Source organism: Schistocerca serialis, chromosome 4 (genome assembly GCF_023864345.2).
Source record: "Schistocerca serialis cubense isolate TAMUIC-IGC-003099 chromosome 4, iqSchSeri2.2, whole genome shotgun sequence".
Lineage (NCBI taxonomy): Eukaryota > Metazoa > Arthropoda > Insecta > Orthoptera > Acrididae > Schistocerca > Schistocerca serialis.
In genome coordinates this window covers 469,101,193-469,116,674 of record NC_064641.1, presented here as the reverse complement: position 1 = coordinate 469,116,674, position 15,482 = coordinate 469,101,193, and the positions used below count along the sequence as shown (strand labels likewise).

The following is a 15,482-nucleotide window of genomic DNA, read 5'->3' as shown; positions in this document are numbered from 1 at the left end:
GCACACCAATGTTGAGGACATTGGTCTGTAATTTTGTCAGTCCATTCTTTTACACTTTATACACACAGGAGTCACCTGCACTTTTTTTCTAGTCACTTAGACCTTTGTGCTAGGCAAAAGATTCACAATAAATGCAAGCTAAATAAGAGACCAATGCCACAGACAATCTTTGTAAAACCGAATTGGGATTTTATCCAGATCTAGTTACTTCTTTGTTTTCAACTCTTTCAGTTGTTTCTCTATGCCTAGTGTGCTTATTACTATATCGCCCATAAAGGACTGTGCGATGGTCAAATGACGGTATGTTTGTATGATTCTTCTGTTTGAATGATTTCTTACACATGAAATTTAAAACTTCAGCTTTTGTTTTGCTATCTTCAACTGCCATACCAGACTGGTCAATGTGTGACATGGGAGGGAAGCCTTAGACCCATTTAGCAATTTTACATAGGCCCCGAATTTTCTTGGATTCTTAGCCAGAAATTTCTCTACGGTATGACGGTGGTAGCTATTGGATGCTTGGCACATAGATGTATTCACAGATGCACGAATCTCTAACTTTTGCCTGTTGTCATTTGCGCGTTCTCTTTTGAATTGAGAATATACTCAGCATTTTCCTAATTTCATCAGTAAACCACAGCGGGTTTTTTCTGTTCTTAATCTACATACTAGGCACATACATGTCTAAGGCATGATTTATAACCTGTTTAAACTCTGCCCACAATTCCTCTATGTCTATCATCATGGAAGTAAATGACTGCAGTTCATCGTCTAAATGAGATACTAACAACTGCTAATCTGCTCTTTCAAGCAGAAACACTCTCCTAGCCTTCTTGACAGATTTATTAACTTTCGTAGCCATAGTCACTATGGTGACATGATGATCACTAATCTCCCTTCCCTATAATGGTGCTATCGATATTGTCTAGACTGTTTGTAGCTATAAGGTCTAAGTTATTTCCATTGCATCTGGGCTGCTGATCTAGCTGCTCAAGATAGTTTTCAGAAAACGTGTTCAAGAGCAGTTGATGATCTTCACAGGTATGCAGCAGCTGGATTTCATCATCCTGAAGAAACGATACTTTGATGGTCCAACTAGCTGCCATCTTCAGGTGAGATTCAGGTGCACAATCGCACTGGAACTGAGATAACATCAGATATGCCGGCTACTTTATACGCCGGGAATCGGCCGCTGCACATGCACGAGAAGCAGAAGGTCTGCCCTCTGATTTAAGTGCAAATTCCACTAACAGGAAGCTGGAACAATAATTTATTTATCTTTAAAAGACATTGAGACTGTGATTGGCGATGGCACGGAAGGCAGTATCTTCAAAATCTTCCATGAAAAGATTGGCAGCAACAGGAAGATTTTGAAGGTACCACTTTCATGACTACTACTCTTGAATTCAAATGTTTTTTGAGATTGGTAATGACATTTTTATCACTTGGAAACAAGGAATGTAAGCTCCTCATAGGTATTTAGATTAACTGCCTACATCCACACAACGAGTTTTCAATGGAAATTGAAAAAGATGGCAAATTAATTAATTTTTTTGGAGGTTTTAGTGCACAAAAAAAGAAAATGTGACTTTGGGATACAATGCATTCCCTAAACCTATGCATACAGACTGCTATCTCCATGCTACTAACTGTCATCCACCATATCAACGCATGGGAGGTTTACGTACACTGGTCAAGAGAGCTTATGCTGTTTCAGATTCTGATAATTTAATGCAGGAACTGGATTATCTTAAGGTTGTTTTCTGGCAAAATGCATATACTAATCACCAAACTGTTCATGCATTCCAATTTGGACCACCATGTGAAAAAAACGAGCACTTTTAAGTCAGTTGCTTTTTTATTCTCTGCGGGCAGTATTTCTTCAAAAATTTCAAACCCCCCCGGAAAATACAACATTAAAAGTGTCCTTTTGCCTTCGGCCAAAATTAGAGCCTTTCTTGGATGTCTTAAAGACAATCTGGGATTGAGGAAGCCTGGAGTGTATAAAATTCCGTGTCACTGCAGAAAGGTTTATACTGGACAGACTATTTATACGATTCATGATTGATGTGCGGAACATCAATGACACACGTTTGCTCCAGGCTGAAGAAAATCTGCCATTTCTGAACAGTATCTCAATGAAGGGCATAATATGTGATTTAAAGAGATGCAAATTATTGCTCTGGCTTTCCATTACTAGGATTGTGTACTTAAGGAAGCCATCAAAATATGATTATCCGAAGACATTATTAGTAGAGATACAGGTATCCCTTTAAACAAAATGTGGAATCCTATTTTATTAGATAGAAAACAAAAATGGCCTGGTTTTCGACTGGCTGCATCTTAATTTGCAATTCATCACTTTTGTTAGCTTCTCCTTCACCGGTACTGCAATTCTTCGCTTTGCAGAGGACAGCCCTTCCTCTTCTCATGCAGGCGCTGAGCCTGTTCCGAGAATATAAAGGAGCTACCATTATCTGATGTTACCTTAGTTCTGGTGTGAGTGTGCACCTGCAGTCTCACCTGCCAGTTGGACCATTGGAATATTGTGTCATAAGGGTGATGAAATCCAGCTGCACACCCGTGAAGAGCATCAACATTTATTACACCAGGAAAATATACATACCCAAACACTCAAAAGTCTATCTACGTTCCCTTCAATGTTGACTATCCACTCCATATCATCCATATGCAAATGACAAGAGCAAAACTATAACAGCTATGAGCATCTCTACACTACTCTCAGCTTTGAAGAGGAGTATTGAAATTGCTTTCCTCCTTTAGGCAGGAATTATCTCACCACCCATATAAATTTAAAAAGTGTGGAGCAGAATTCTGTACTTCTCCCTCTGAGGTGGACAACACCCTGCAATGTATGTTATCAAAACCTACACTCATGTTCAGAAAAAACAGAACACCTTGAATCACTAGAGATAGGGTGTTCATATTCACATGACATGTACATTAATATGTTCTGCAGAAATGATTAGCATTTCAGTCACCTTGGTCCAGCATGTGTCCTGCTGCCTCGTGGGCACAGGGTTCGCCATGGGCCCTGATAACTTGTTCTATGCGTGACGACATCAATGCATATAAAGCGTGAATGGCATCCTGTGGTATAGCCATCCAGGCTGCATTCACCTGGTTCCAAAATTCATCTGTCATAGTTGGCAATGGGTCACTGTACTGCACCCATTGTTTCACCATACCCCACACATTTTCGATTGGTGTCAAGTCTGGTGATCTGGCGGGCCAGTGAAAAAGGCTGACATCCTGCGACACCAACAAGCAAGTGTTCGTGCAGAACGTGGTTGTGCGTTGTCTTACTGAAAAATGGTGTCTGGGATGTTGTGCAGAAAGGGTACGGCTAAAGTGTCGCAGGATGTCATTCACATAGGTCAAACTGGTCACAGTGCACGGGATAAGTAACAAAAAAATGTGATTTGTGGTTTTACCAAACAGCACCCCACAACATAAGACCTTGAGGTGGCATTGTATGTACTGTACAAAGGTAATCACTGTGATGTCCCTCCCCTGTCTGTGGCGAACCAAAATGCGGCCATCATTTTCAAACAAACAGAACGTGGATTCATCTGAAAGCACTACCTGATGTCATTCCTGGCCTCAGTGACATCATTCCAAACACCATTGCCATCTAGCCTGTTTCTACACACTCATCAAAGGTAGACAGAGAAGTGGACGATGCATATACAGCTCATGCAGTAATAAATGGTGACAGAAAGTCACCCCTGATAGTATACAATGTGTTCCATTGTTGCACCAGAGATGATGAGGACACAGATCTGTCCTGCAATGTCATTCATATGAGGTGTTGATACTCTTGAGAGTGGCGGATCTGGGTGGTGCAACCTGACCCATCTCATTGTGTTCTACGGCCTTCCATAAACCATTCTACACACACCCATTGCACTGCCAAAACACAACGTCCCACATGGGCAGAAATTTCCTGGATGGATCCAGCACATTCTCTCATGCCAATAATGCACCTTCTTTCAAACTCTTTGATTTGATAGTATGTTTTGTGCATATGCCACACTGATCCATAACCTTCAGTTTACAGCAACAGGCACATTTTATTGGAAGGCAGTGTTGGCATTGCAATGTCAATGCTGACCTTGAACCTGCAGGCCGATATGGCTCAAATGCTAATCATTTCGGCAGAACATACTAATGTACATGTCCTCCGAATATGAACATTCTATCTCTAGTCATTCAAGGTGTTCGGTTTTTCTGAACATGAGTGTAAATGTGAGATGGGCTCCAGATCTTGCAGACCCAGTTTCCACATGGACAAAGGGCACCTGTATACATCAGCACTGGTGGAGCCAAAGCCCCAACTGCATCTCTCAGTAGCAATTTTGTAATACTAAAACACTATACTCCAACTGCTGAAATGATCTGCTATCATATGAACTATGTCTCTCGAAGTGGTCTGCAGACTTATACTGAATTTAACATTTCCGCAGAAACTGGGCACCTTCCACTTCTCTCATGTATTCCCATGACCGTTTCCCAAACAACTGTACACATTACGAGATCTTAGTTTTTGATGGCCTACTGAAATCTAATCTCCTAACAATAACGTTGAATGTCGCGGAAAACTCGAGATTAACTAATCCGCCACAGCAAGAATCTGTGAAGCATTTATTCAATACCACACTGTAGCGGAATAGTTTATTGTGTTCACAAACTGTTGCCACAATTTTATTTTGCTTGACTTGGTAATTAGATAACTGATGCACTGTTAAAGCAACTGATTTGAGCTGGTGATGAGGGATTCGCAAGGAGTAGTACACGTAATTAACAAGAATAGTCTCTTCTCATTTAGAGACGTATATGCATGAATTTTCTCTATGTTAGACGTTTCAGTTAGTCCACTTGTGACTTGACCTTGGTGATTGTCCACTGTCATACGGCTACTACCTGTAGTTAGTGGAAAGGTGTTTGTTTTTCTACCCTCATGTCTTCACGTTTAGTTAGGGAGTGAATCTACCCTTTACTCTCACAAACTGTCAGCAAGCACCCCAGAAAAAATGGCAAATCCTGCTCAAGTGGGATGGCATGAATGAATCTGGACTGCAAGCTATTGGGAGGTGATATTGCTACAGCCAACTTTCTCATGTATGTAAATTGTACGTGCTCCTGTCAATTGCATGAAAATTTAATATATATTTCCAAAGTGAACTATTTTTGGAGTTGTGTATGTAATTAACCCAAGTCATTTTCTGTTTGTCACCAGTCCTAGTCAGTAATGTATTATAAATTAACCTTTACTATTCTTGAAAATAGTGATTTAGAACTGGCAATTCAGAAACTATATTAACTTTCATTTGCTTACCTTAATGCCTGAATCCTGCACCACACAGAAGTAGCTTTTTATAAATGATTTTCTCCTGATTAATTGAAAACTGTGATCTACAAGCTAAGCTGCAACCAATGTGCTGCATTCTATGTGGGCTTGACAACCAACAAACTGTCTTGTCCGCGTGAATGGCCACCAACAAACTGTGGCCAAGAAACAAGTGGACCACCTGGTTGCTGAGCATGCTGCCAACCTTCATTTCAATGACTGCTTCACAGCCTGTGCCATATGGATCCTTCCCAAAACACCAGCTTTTCTGAACAGCGCAGGTGGGAACTTTCCCTGCAATAACTCAATATATCCTATGTTTCCGTAACCTTCCTGGCTTAAACCTTAACTAGTCATTGTCCTCACCCATCCAGCCTCCCTGTCCCTATTCCAGCACCATACAGTCCTCATTCCACCAATGCACCCAGTCTTTTTACTTATCTCATTATCCGCTCCCCCCCCCCCCCCCCCCCCACACACACACCTCTCTGCTGCCATCCGCCTAACCTCCCGACTGCACATTGCACATAGCTGCCCTTCCCTCTCTCCACCTCATCCCTACATGCTCTACAGCAGCACTACACTGTCTGGCACCCCTACCCTACTATCTATCCCCCTCCAGACCCCAGCCTCCTCCTTACCCCACCAAGTCATCACTCCCATCATGTACCGTTGCTGCTGCTCGCAGTGAGGCTACAGTTGCCGGAGACTGCAGTCGTGTGTGTGTGTGTGTGTGTGTGTGTGTGTGTGTGTGTGTGTGTGTTTGAGAGAGAGAGAGAGAGAGAGAGAGAGAGAGAGAGAGAGAGAGAGAGAGAGAGGGAGAGAGAGATCTAATTTTGACAAAGGCCTTATGGGCTAAAAGCTTTATTCATGCCAATCTTCTTGTTGTGCCTATCTGTGACTCAGCATCTCTGTTGTATGGTGAGTGACAACTGCCTTTTCATAATATTGTTACATTCCATCCTGGATTTTCCGTTGTTTGATTTCATTATTTTTTCAGTGTTATTTTCCATTTCTTTCTACAAGACAGATTGCCACTACCTATGCTGCAGACCGGCACTGTGAAATGTGTACTATTAACGGTAAGTGCCAATAATTAGTGATCATTAGCAAATGTGAGACTCAATAAATGAAAATCTACAGTGAACTAACTGGTGTGTGTTTTTTTTAACAGATGAACCATGGACCTTGCCGTTGGTGGGGAGGCTTGTGTGCCTCAGCGATACAGATAGCCGTACCGTAGGTGCAACCACAACGGAGGGGTATCTGTTGAGAGGCCAAACAAACGTGTGGTTCCTGAAGAGGGGCAGCAGCCTTTTCAGTAGTTGCAAGGGCAACAGTCTGGATGATTGACTGATCTGGCCTTGTAACAATAACCAAAACGGCCTTGCTGTGCTGGTACTGCGAACGGCTGAAAGCAAGGGGAAACTACAGCCGTAATTTTTCCCGAGGGCATGCAGCTTTACTGTATGATTACATGATGATGGCGTCCTCTTGGGTAAAATATTCCGGAGGTAAAATAGTCCCCCATTCGGATCTCCGGGCGGGGACTACTCAAGAGGATGTCGTTATCAGGAGAAAGAAAACTGGTGTTCTACGGATCGGAGCGTGGAATGTCAGATCCCTTAATCGGACAGGTAGGTTAGAAAATTTAAAAAGGGAAATGGATAGGTTGAAGTTAGATATAGTGGGAATTAGTGAAGTTCGGTGGCTGGAGGAACAAGACTTCTGGTCAGGTGACTACAGGGTTATAAACACAAAATCAAATAGGGGTAATGCAGGAGTAGGTTTAATAATGAATAGGAAAATAGGAATGCGGGTAAGCTACTACAAACAGCATAGTGAACGCATTATTGTGGCCAAGATAGATACGAAGCCCACACCTACTACAGTAGTACAAGTTTATATGCCAACTAGCTCTGCAGATGACGAAGAAATTGAAGAAATGTATGATGAAATAAAAGAAATTATTCAGATTGTGAAGGGAGACGAAAATTTAATAGTCATGGGTGACTGGAATTCGAGTGTAGGAAAAGGGAGAGAAGGAAACATAGTAGGTGATTATGGATTGGGGGACAGAAATGAAAGAGGAAGCCGCCTTGTAGAATTTTGCACAGAGCACAACATAATCATAACTAACACTTGGTTTAAGAATCATGAAAGAAGGTTGTATACATGGAAGAACCCTGGAGATACTAGAAGGTATCAGATAGATTATATAATGGTAAGACAGAGATTTAGGAACCAGGTTTTAAATTGTAAGACATTACCAGGGGCAGATGTGGACTCTGACCACAATCTATTGGTTATGACCTGTAGATTAAAACTGAAGAAACTGCAAAAAGGTGGGAATTTAAGGAGATGGGACCTGGATAAACTAAAAGAACCAGAGGTTGTACAGAGATTCAGGGAGAGCATAAGGGAGCAGTTGACAGGAATGGGGGAAATAAATACAGTAGAAGAAGAATGGGTAGCTTTGAGGGATGAAGTAGTGAAGGCAGCAGAGGATCAAGTAGGTAAAAAGATGAGGGCTAGTAGAAATCCTTGGGTAACAGAAGAAATACTGAATTTAATTGATGAAAGGAGAAAATATAAAAATGCAGTAAGTGAAACAGGCAAAAAGGAATACAAACGTCTCAAAAATGAGATCGACAGGAAGTGCAAAATGGCTAAGCAGGGATGGCTAGAGGACAAATGTAAGGATGTAGAGGCCTATCTCACTAGGGGTAAGATAGATACCGCCTACAGGAAAATTAAAGAGACCTTTGGAGATAAGAGAACGACTTGTATGAATATCAAGAGCTCAGATGGCAACCCAGTTCTAAGCAAAGAAGGGAAAGCAGAAAGGTGGAAGGAGTATATAGAGGGTCTATACAAGGGCGATGTACTTGAGGACAATATTATGGAAATGGAAGAGGATGTAGATGAAGATGAAATGGGAGATATGATACTGCGTGAAGAGTTTGACAGAGCACTGAAAGACCTGAGCCGAAACAAGGCCCCCGGAGTAGACAATATTCCATTGGAACTACTGACGGCCGTGGGAGAGCCAGTCCTGACAAAACTCTACCATCTGGTGAGCAAGATGTATGAAACAGGCGAAATACCCTCAGACTTCAAGAAGAATATAATAATTCCAATCCCAAAGAAAGCAGGTGTTGACAGATGTGAAAATTACCGAACTATCAGCTTAATAAGTCACAGCTGCAAAATACTAACACGAATTCTTTACAGACGAATGGAAAAACTAGTAGAAGCCAACCTCGGGGAAGATCAGTTTGGATTCCGTAGAAACACTGGAACACGTGAGGCATTACTGACCTTACGACTTATCTTAGAAGAAAGATTAAGGAAAGGCAAACCTACGTTTCTAGCATTTGTAGACTTAGAGAAAGCTTTTGACAATGTTGACTGGAATACTCTCTTTCAAATTCTAAAGGTGGCAGGGGTAAAATACAGGGAGCGAAAGGCTATTTACAATTTGTACAGAAACCAGATGGCAGTTATAAGAGTCGAGGGACATGAAAGGGAAGCAGTGGTTGGGAAGGGAGTAAGACAGGGTTGTAGCCTCTCCCCGATGTTGTTCAATCTGTATATTGAGCAAGCAGTAAAGGAAACAAAAGAAAAATTCGGAGTAGGTATTAAAATTCATGGAGAAGAAATAAAAACTTTGAGGTTCGCCGATGACATTGTAATTCTGTCAGAGACAGCAAAGGACTTGGAAGAGCAGTTGAATGGAATGGACAGTGTCTTGAAAGGAGGATATAAGATGAACATCAACAAAAGCAAAACAAGGATAATGGAATGTAGTCTAATTAAGTCGGGTGGTGCTGAGGGAATTAGATTAGGAAATGAGGCACTTAAAGTAGTAAAGGAGTTTTGCTATTTGGGGAGCAAAATAACTGATGATGGTCGAAGTAGAGAGGATATAAAATGTAGGCTGGCAATGGCAAGGAAAGCGTTTCTGAAGAAGAGAAATTTGTTAACATCCAGTATTGATTTAAGTGTCAGGAAGTCATTTCTGAAAGTATTCGTATGGAGTGTAGCCATGTATGGAAGTGAAACATGGACGATAAATAGTTTGGACAAGAAGAGAATAGAAGCTTTCGAAATGTGGTGCTACAGAAGAATGCTGAAGATTAGATGGGTAGATCACATAACTAATGAGGAAGTACTGAACAGGATTGGGGAGAAGAGAAGTTTGTGGCACAACTTGACCAGAAGAAGGGATCGGTTGGTAGGACATGTTCTGAGGCATCAAGGGATCACCAATTTAGTATTGGAGGGCAGCGTGGAGGGTAAAAATCGTAGAGGGAGACCAAGAGATGAATACACTAAGCAGATTCAGAAGGATGTAGGTTGCAGTAGGTACTGGGAGATGAAAAAGCTTGCACAGGATAGAGTAGCATGGAGAGCTGCATCAAACCAGTCTCAGGACTGAAGACCACAACAACAACAACAACAATCTAGTGTTTATTGTTTCAGACTTGTAATCACTTTGATAGTAATGAGCTTTATTAACAAAACAAATAAATATGACTGTCCTAATTTCCAGTTTTACTCAATCATGTCCAATGGCCTTACCTGACTCATTTTAGGCCTAAAACTATGTCAATAAAACTGTTATTTACATATTAATGAATTATAATTTTTTAAACTCAAAATGCAGTGTACTTTTTCTATGAGACCACGGCTTAAAATAATTATGACTAGTTCCAGAAAATTTCTGTAATAACAGACTCCTACTTATGTCTAGATAGTATGCTGACATTTACCACTTCAAACATTTTAACTTTAACGGAACACTGAATGAAAATTGTATTTAGATTTGTTTTGCTTATGAGGTGACGGTAAGAGGTGGCAGTGGAAAAATTCCTAAACTATATTATAAAATATACTCTCTGCAACCAAGCCTATGCATCCCAGAATTTTGTGTACACAGGGAACAATGCACGTTTCTCATGATCTATATCTCAAATTTTGATGAAACAAAAGATTAAATTTGTACAACTGACCAAGGTGACAAGATATCACTCAAGTACAAAGTGTCTTATACAGTTTAAAATATTCTGATCATAATCAATATCCAAAATTAAAGACACAAACTTACCTACTAATGAGATATCTAACAAGATGTAAGTGGCCACAAGTAGCTGCGGCATGAAGAGGAGTCCATTTTTCACTATCTTCTGCATTCACATTTGCTCCATACTCTATAAGCAGTTTCATCATTTCCTCATTGTCATCTATGCAGCACTAAAATACAAATGAACTTATTCCAGTATAACATTTTATTTCAATAAGTAAAAGAGTAACTAACATTTTTTTCTTATTTCAAATGTTTTTGTTAAGCAACTCACTGTGAAGTAGTGACATGAAAAATGTACTTAGTACAGGCAACTTAATCAGTAAAATGACAGATCTAACAACAGAGAACTGAAAGCAAAAGTACACAGCTTAATCCAGACTGAATTATTCACTCTGCAGTGGAGCATGCACTGCCATGAAACTTCCTGGCATATTAAAACTGTGTGCTAAACTGAGACTTGAACTTGAAACCTTTGCCCAACTGAGCTACCCAAGCAGAACTCATGACCGATCCTCACAGCTTTACTTCCATCAGTACCTCGTCTCCACTCCAGCCTGAAAAATTCATTTTGGAAACATTCCCCATGGTATGGTCAAGTCATGTGTCCGCAATATCTTTTCTTCCAGGGGTGCTAGTCTTGAAAATTTTTCGGGAGAACTTCTATGATGTTTGGAAGATAGAAGATGAAGTATGGGCGGAAATATAGCTGTGAAGATGGGTTGTAACTTGTGCTTGGATAGCTCAGTCTGTAAAGCACTTGCCTCTGAAAGGCAAAGGTCTCAAGTTTGTGTCTCAGTCTGGCACACAGTTTTAATATGGCAGGAAGTTTAATATGCAGCTTAATATTCCCTTAGGGACAGGCTCAGATTCAGTCCATCGCGTAACTCACAGACCAGTAAGCAATAAGCCTGGATGGTTTTCTGGTAGCTTCCCATACTCATTTCGCAAAATTCAGGGCTCTTTACTATGTCTACTTATTGTATTACTATTTGTCATGTTTTCACTTTTACCCAAGTGATTTCATTCGTAAAATTCATCACTACTTCTCTCAAAGCATAATTTTTACCTACGAGGTGCATACAAGTGTCGTTTTTTAAAAATTCTATTTCGTGATGATAATGTTAAAGGAAATATTAGAGAGAGCAAATACTCAAGATGTTGCAATAGTGCCTGAAGCTCTTTTTCATGCTACTGATGGTTGGGAAATACTCAGGCTAACAATGTGCCTGAAGAACCTGAGGATTATGAGAGGTACATCAGATTTAATGACAAAGAGATCCGATCTCAAAAGAAGACCTGCTCCCAGATACAAGGAAATAAGCTAGTGGCACTGAGAAAAGTGATACTGAAAACGATGAAGAAATGAAAGAAGATGATAAATTTAACGAAACAACTTACAAAGCTTGTAAAAATGTGGAAAAGGAGAGTCACAGATACCTTACAATGGAAGAGCATACTGCTGCATGCAACAAGAAAGAAAAAAGCTTACCAAAAACATCATCCTGGTGTGAAAGGTTAGCTAAAGATGTAGAAACAGTCCTTGCTACTTGGCATTGTCTTGTGAATGAGTCAGTGCTCAACAGACTAGTAACAATCACTGCTCAATTTGTCGATTTTCTAAAAGAGCAATTTTCTAGGTCCCAAAATGTTCTTCCTACTGACCACATTGAGATCTACGCATTTATCGGTCTCTTGTGTCTGGCCTTTTGAAAATCTTTGATGAATTCACATGATATATGAGACACCACAATGTGCCTGAAGCACCTGAGGATTATGAGAGGTACATCAGATTTAATGATAAAGAGAGCCGATCTCAAAAGAAGAAATCTGATAATTTGGCAGCTGTCCAGGACCACCAGAGCTGCTATTCTCAAACAACTGACAAAAAGCTTGAGTTTTGTGGAAAATGTTCCTTTCACCAATATACCCCTTCCAAAACTGTGAAATGTGGTGTTAAAATATTTGCCTTGGTGTTTGTCAAACTTTCAGTAAACATTCCCCACACACAAATAAAGAAAAGATGTTATGTGGACATGTGTCCGGAAACGCTTAATTTCCATGTTAGAGCTCATTTTAGTTTCATCAGTATGTACTGTACTTCCTCGATTCACCGCCAGTTGGCCCAATTGAAGGAAGGTAATGTTGACTTCGGTGCTTGTGTTGACATGCGACTCATTGCTCTACAGTAGTAGCATCAAGCACATCAGTACGTAGCATCAACAGGTTAGTGTTCATCACGAACGTGGTTTTGCAGTCCGTGCAATGTTTACAAATGCAGAGTTGGCAGATGCCCATTTGATGTATGGATTAGGAAGGGGGCAATAGCCGTGGCGCGGTACGTTTGTATCGAGACAGATTTCCAGAACGAAGGTGTCCCGACAGGAAGACGTTTGAAGCAATTGATCGGCGTCTTAGGGATCACGGAACATTCCAGCCTATGACTCGCGACTGGGGAAGACGTAGAACGATGATGACACCTGCAATGGACGAGGCAATTCTTCGCGCAGTTGACGATAAGCCTAATGTCAGCGTCAGAGAAGTTGCTGCTGCACAAGGTAATGTTGACCACTTCACTGTATGGAGAGTGCTACGGGAGAATCAGATGTTTCCGTACCATGTACAGCGTGTGCAAGCACTATCAGCAGCTGATTGGCCTCCAAAGGTACACTTCTGCGAATGGTTCATCCAACAATGTGTCAATCCTCATTTCAGTGCAAATGTTCTCCTTACAGATGAGGCTTCGTTGCAAAGTGATCAAACTGTAAATTTTCACAATCAACATGTGTGGGCTGACGAGAATCTGCACGCAATGGTGCAATCACGTCATCAACACAGATTTTCTGTGAACGTTTGGGCAGGCGTTGTTGGTGATGTCTTGATTGGGCCCCATATTCTTCCACCTATGCTCAATGGAGCACGTTATCATGATTTCATACGGGATACTCTACCTGTGCTGCTAGAACATGTGCCTTTGCAAGTACGGCTCAACATGTGGTTCATGCACGATGGAGCTCCTGCACATTTCAGTCCAAGTGTTCGTACGCTTCTCAACAACAGATTCGGTGACCATTGGATTGGTAGAGGCGGACCAATTCCATGGCCTCCACGCTCTCCTGACCTCAACCCTCTTGACTTTCATTTAGGGGGCATTTGAAAGCTCTTGTCTACGGAACCCCGGTACCAAATGTGGAGACTCTTCATGCTCGTATTGTGGATGGCTGCGATACAATACACCATTCTCCAGGGCTGCATCAGCACATCAGGGATTCCATGCGATGGACGGTGGATGCATGTATCCTTGCTAACGGAGGACATTTTGAACATTTCCTGTAACTAAGTGTTTTTTAAGTCACGCTGGTACGTTCTGTTGCTATGTGTTTCCATTCCATGATTAATGTGATTTGAAGAGAAGTAATAAAATGAGCTCTAACATGTAAAGTAAGCGTTTCTGGACACATGTCCACATAACATATTTTCTTTCTTTGTGTGTGAAGAATGTTTCCTGAAAGTTTGGCCGTACCTGTATTGGTAAGCAACCAGAAAGACCTTTTGTTGTTACTAAAAGAACATTGACAATGTAAGGTGGTTCTCTGCACCAATATTCAACACAGGGCATCATATTACATTGGATAATTGGTTCTATAATGTGGGCCAAGAAAAACAAATTTGCAGATACCCACAGAGTGGAAATAGGTGGGCTAGCAAGAAGAAAAAGCATTTTCAGCTTCACAAAGGAAGATACATTGTTGGCCTTTTACTTTTTTACTTTTACTTTACACGTGGCTAAGGCCTTATCGACCATACACCTGCTCTACGAGCCTCTTCCAATTATTTCTATCCAGGGAAATTGTTGTCCAATCAGAGTTGATGCCCATCCTAGCTGCATCTTCCCGGATATTCTCCATCCACCTAATTCGAGGTCTTCCTCTTCTTCTCTTTCCTTCTAATTTCTTAGTGGATGCTATTTTGGGTAGTCTGTTCTCCGGCATCCTTGCTACATGACCAGCCCAGTTCAGTCTTCTCTTCTTTAACATTTCCACAATGGTACTATGTTTGTACAGCTCCCGTAGTTCTTCATTTTTCCTTATCCTCCACTCCATGACATTTTCATCGAAGATTGGTCCAAATATTTTCCTTAGTATTTTTCTTTCAAATATCAACAGTTTTTCTTCATCTTTTTTCCTGAATGTAATAGCTTCACATCCATATAATGCTACTGGTACAATAGTTGACTGATAAAAACCGATTTTGAATTCAGTACTAAGTGATCTCATCCTTAAAATTTTGATACAGCTGTAAAAAGTTCTATTAGTTGCTGCTAGACGGGCGTCTATTTCTATTTCTGCTCTATTGTCTCTGCTAAAAAGACTCCCTAAGTACTTGAAGTGGTCAACTGCCTTGAAAGTGAGACCATTTACGGTCAGTGGTGTATTCTTTTGGAGTTTTTTACTTATGACTAGACATTCTGTCTTTTCTTCATTCACATGAAGTCCAGCTTTCTCAGCTATTTTGTAATAATTTTGCATCATCCTGATTAATTCAGCTTTTGAAGTGCTTATTAAGGCTACATCATCTGCATAAGCAAGTCTTGTAATGTTCTGTCCCTGCAGTTGGATCCCTTGTGGATTAGTTTTGGTGAATTCTCTATCAATCTTCTCTAAGATAATATTAAATAGAATAGGTGAGATGGCATCCCCTTGTCTCAGTCCAGTGTACACCCTAAAATTTTCAGTTTCTCCTGCAGGTGTCTTAACTTTGCATATGGTTTCTTCCAAACACATTTTAACTAATTTGATTAATTTTAATGGTATTTCAAATTCTTTCATGGTGTTTAAGAGTGTCTGTTGGTGTATGCTATCATAGGCCTTCTTGAAGTCTATAAATAGAATATGGATATCTACATTAAATTCCCATGCCTTCTCATTTATTTGTCTCAATGTGAATAAGTGATCCAAAGTGGATCTGTTAGTGCGGAAACCACATTGGTAGTCCCCAATCAGTTCTTCGGTTATGGGAATCAGT

At 40.7% G+C, this 15,482-nt stretch overlaps 1 protein-coding gene across 1 annotated transcript in view; it reads right to left on the bottom strand.

Annotated features, from left to right (window-relative positions):
- LOC126475115 (protein phosphatase 1 regulatory subunit 16A) overlaps positions 1-15,482 on the bottom strand; it is a 77,189-nt gene that overhangs the window by 55,988 nt on the left and 5,719 nt on the right. The window contains exon 4 of the mRNA XM_050102702.1: positions 10,482-10,627. Within this exon, the coding sequence (XP_049958659.1) occupies positions 10,482-10,627 (146 nt within the window). The remainder of the gene's footprint in view (positions 1-10,481; positions 10,628-15,482) is intronic.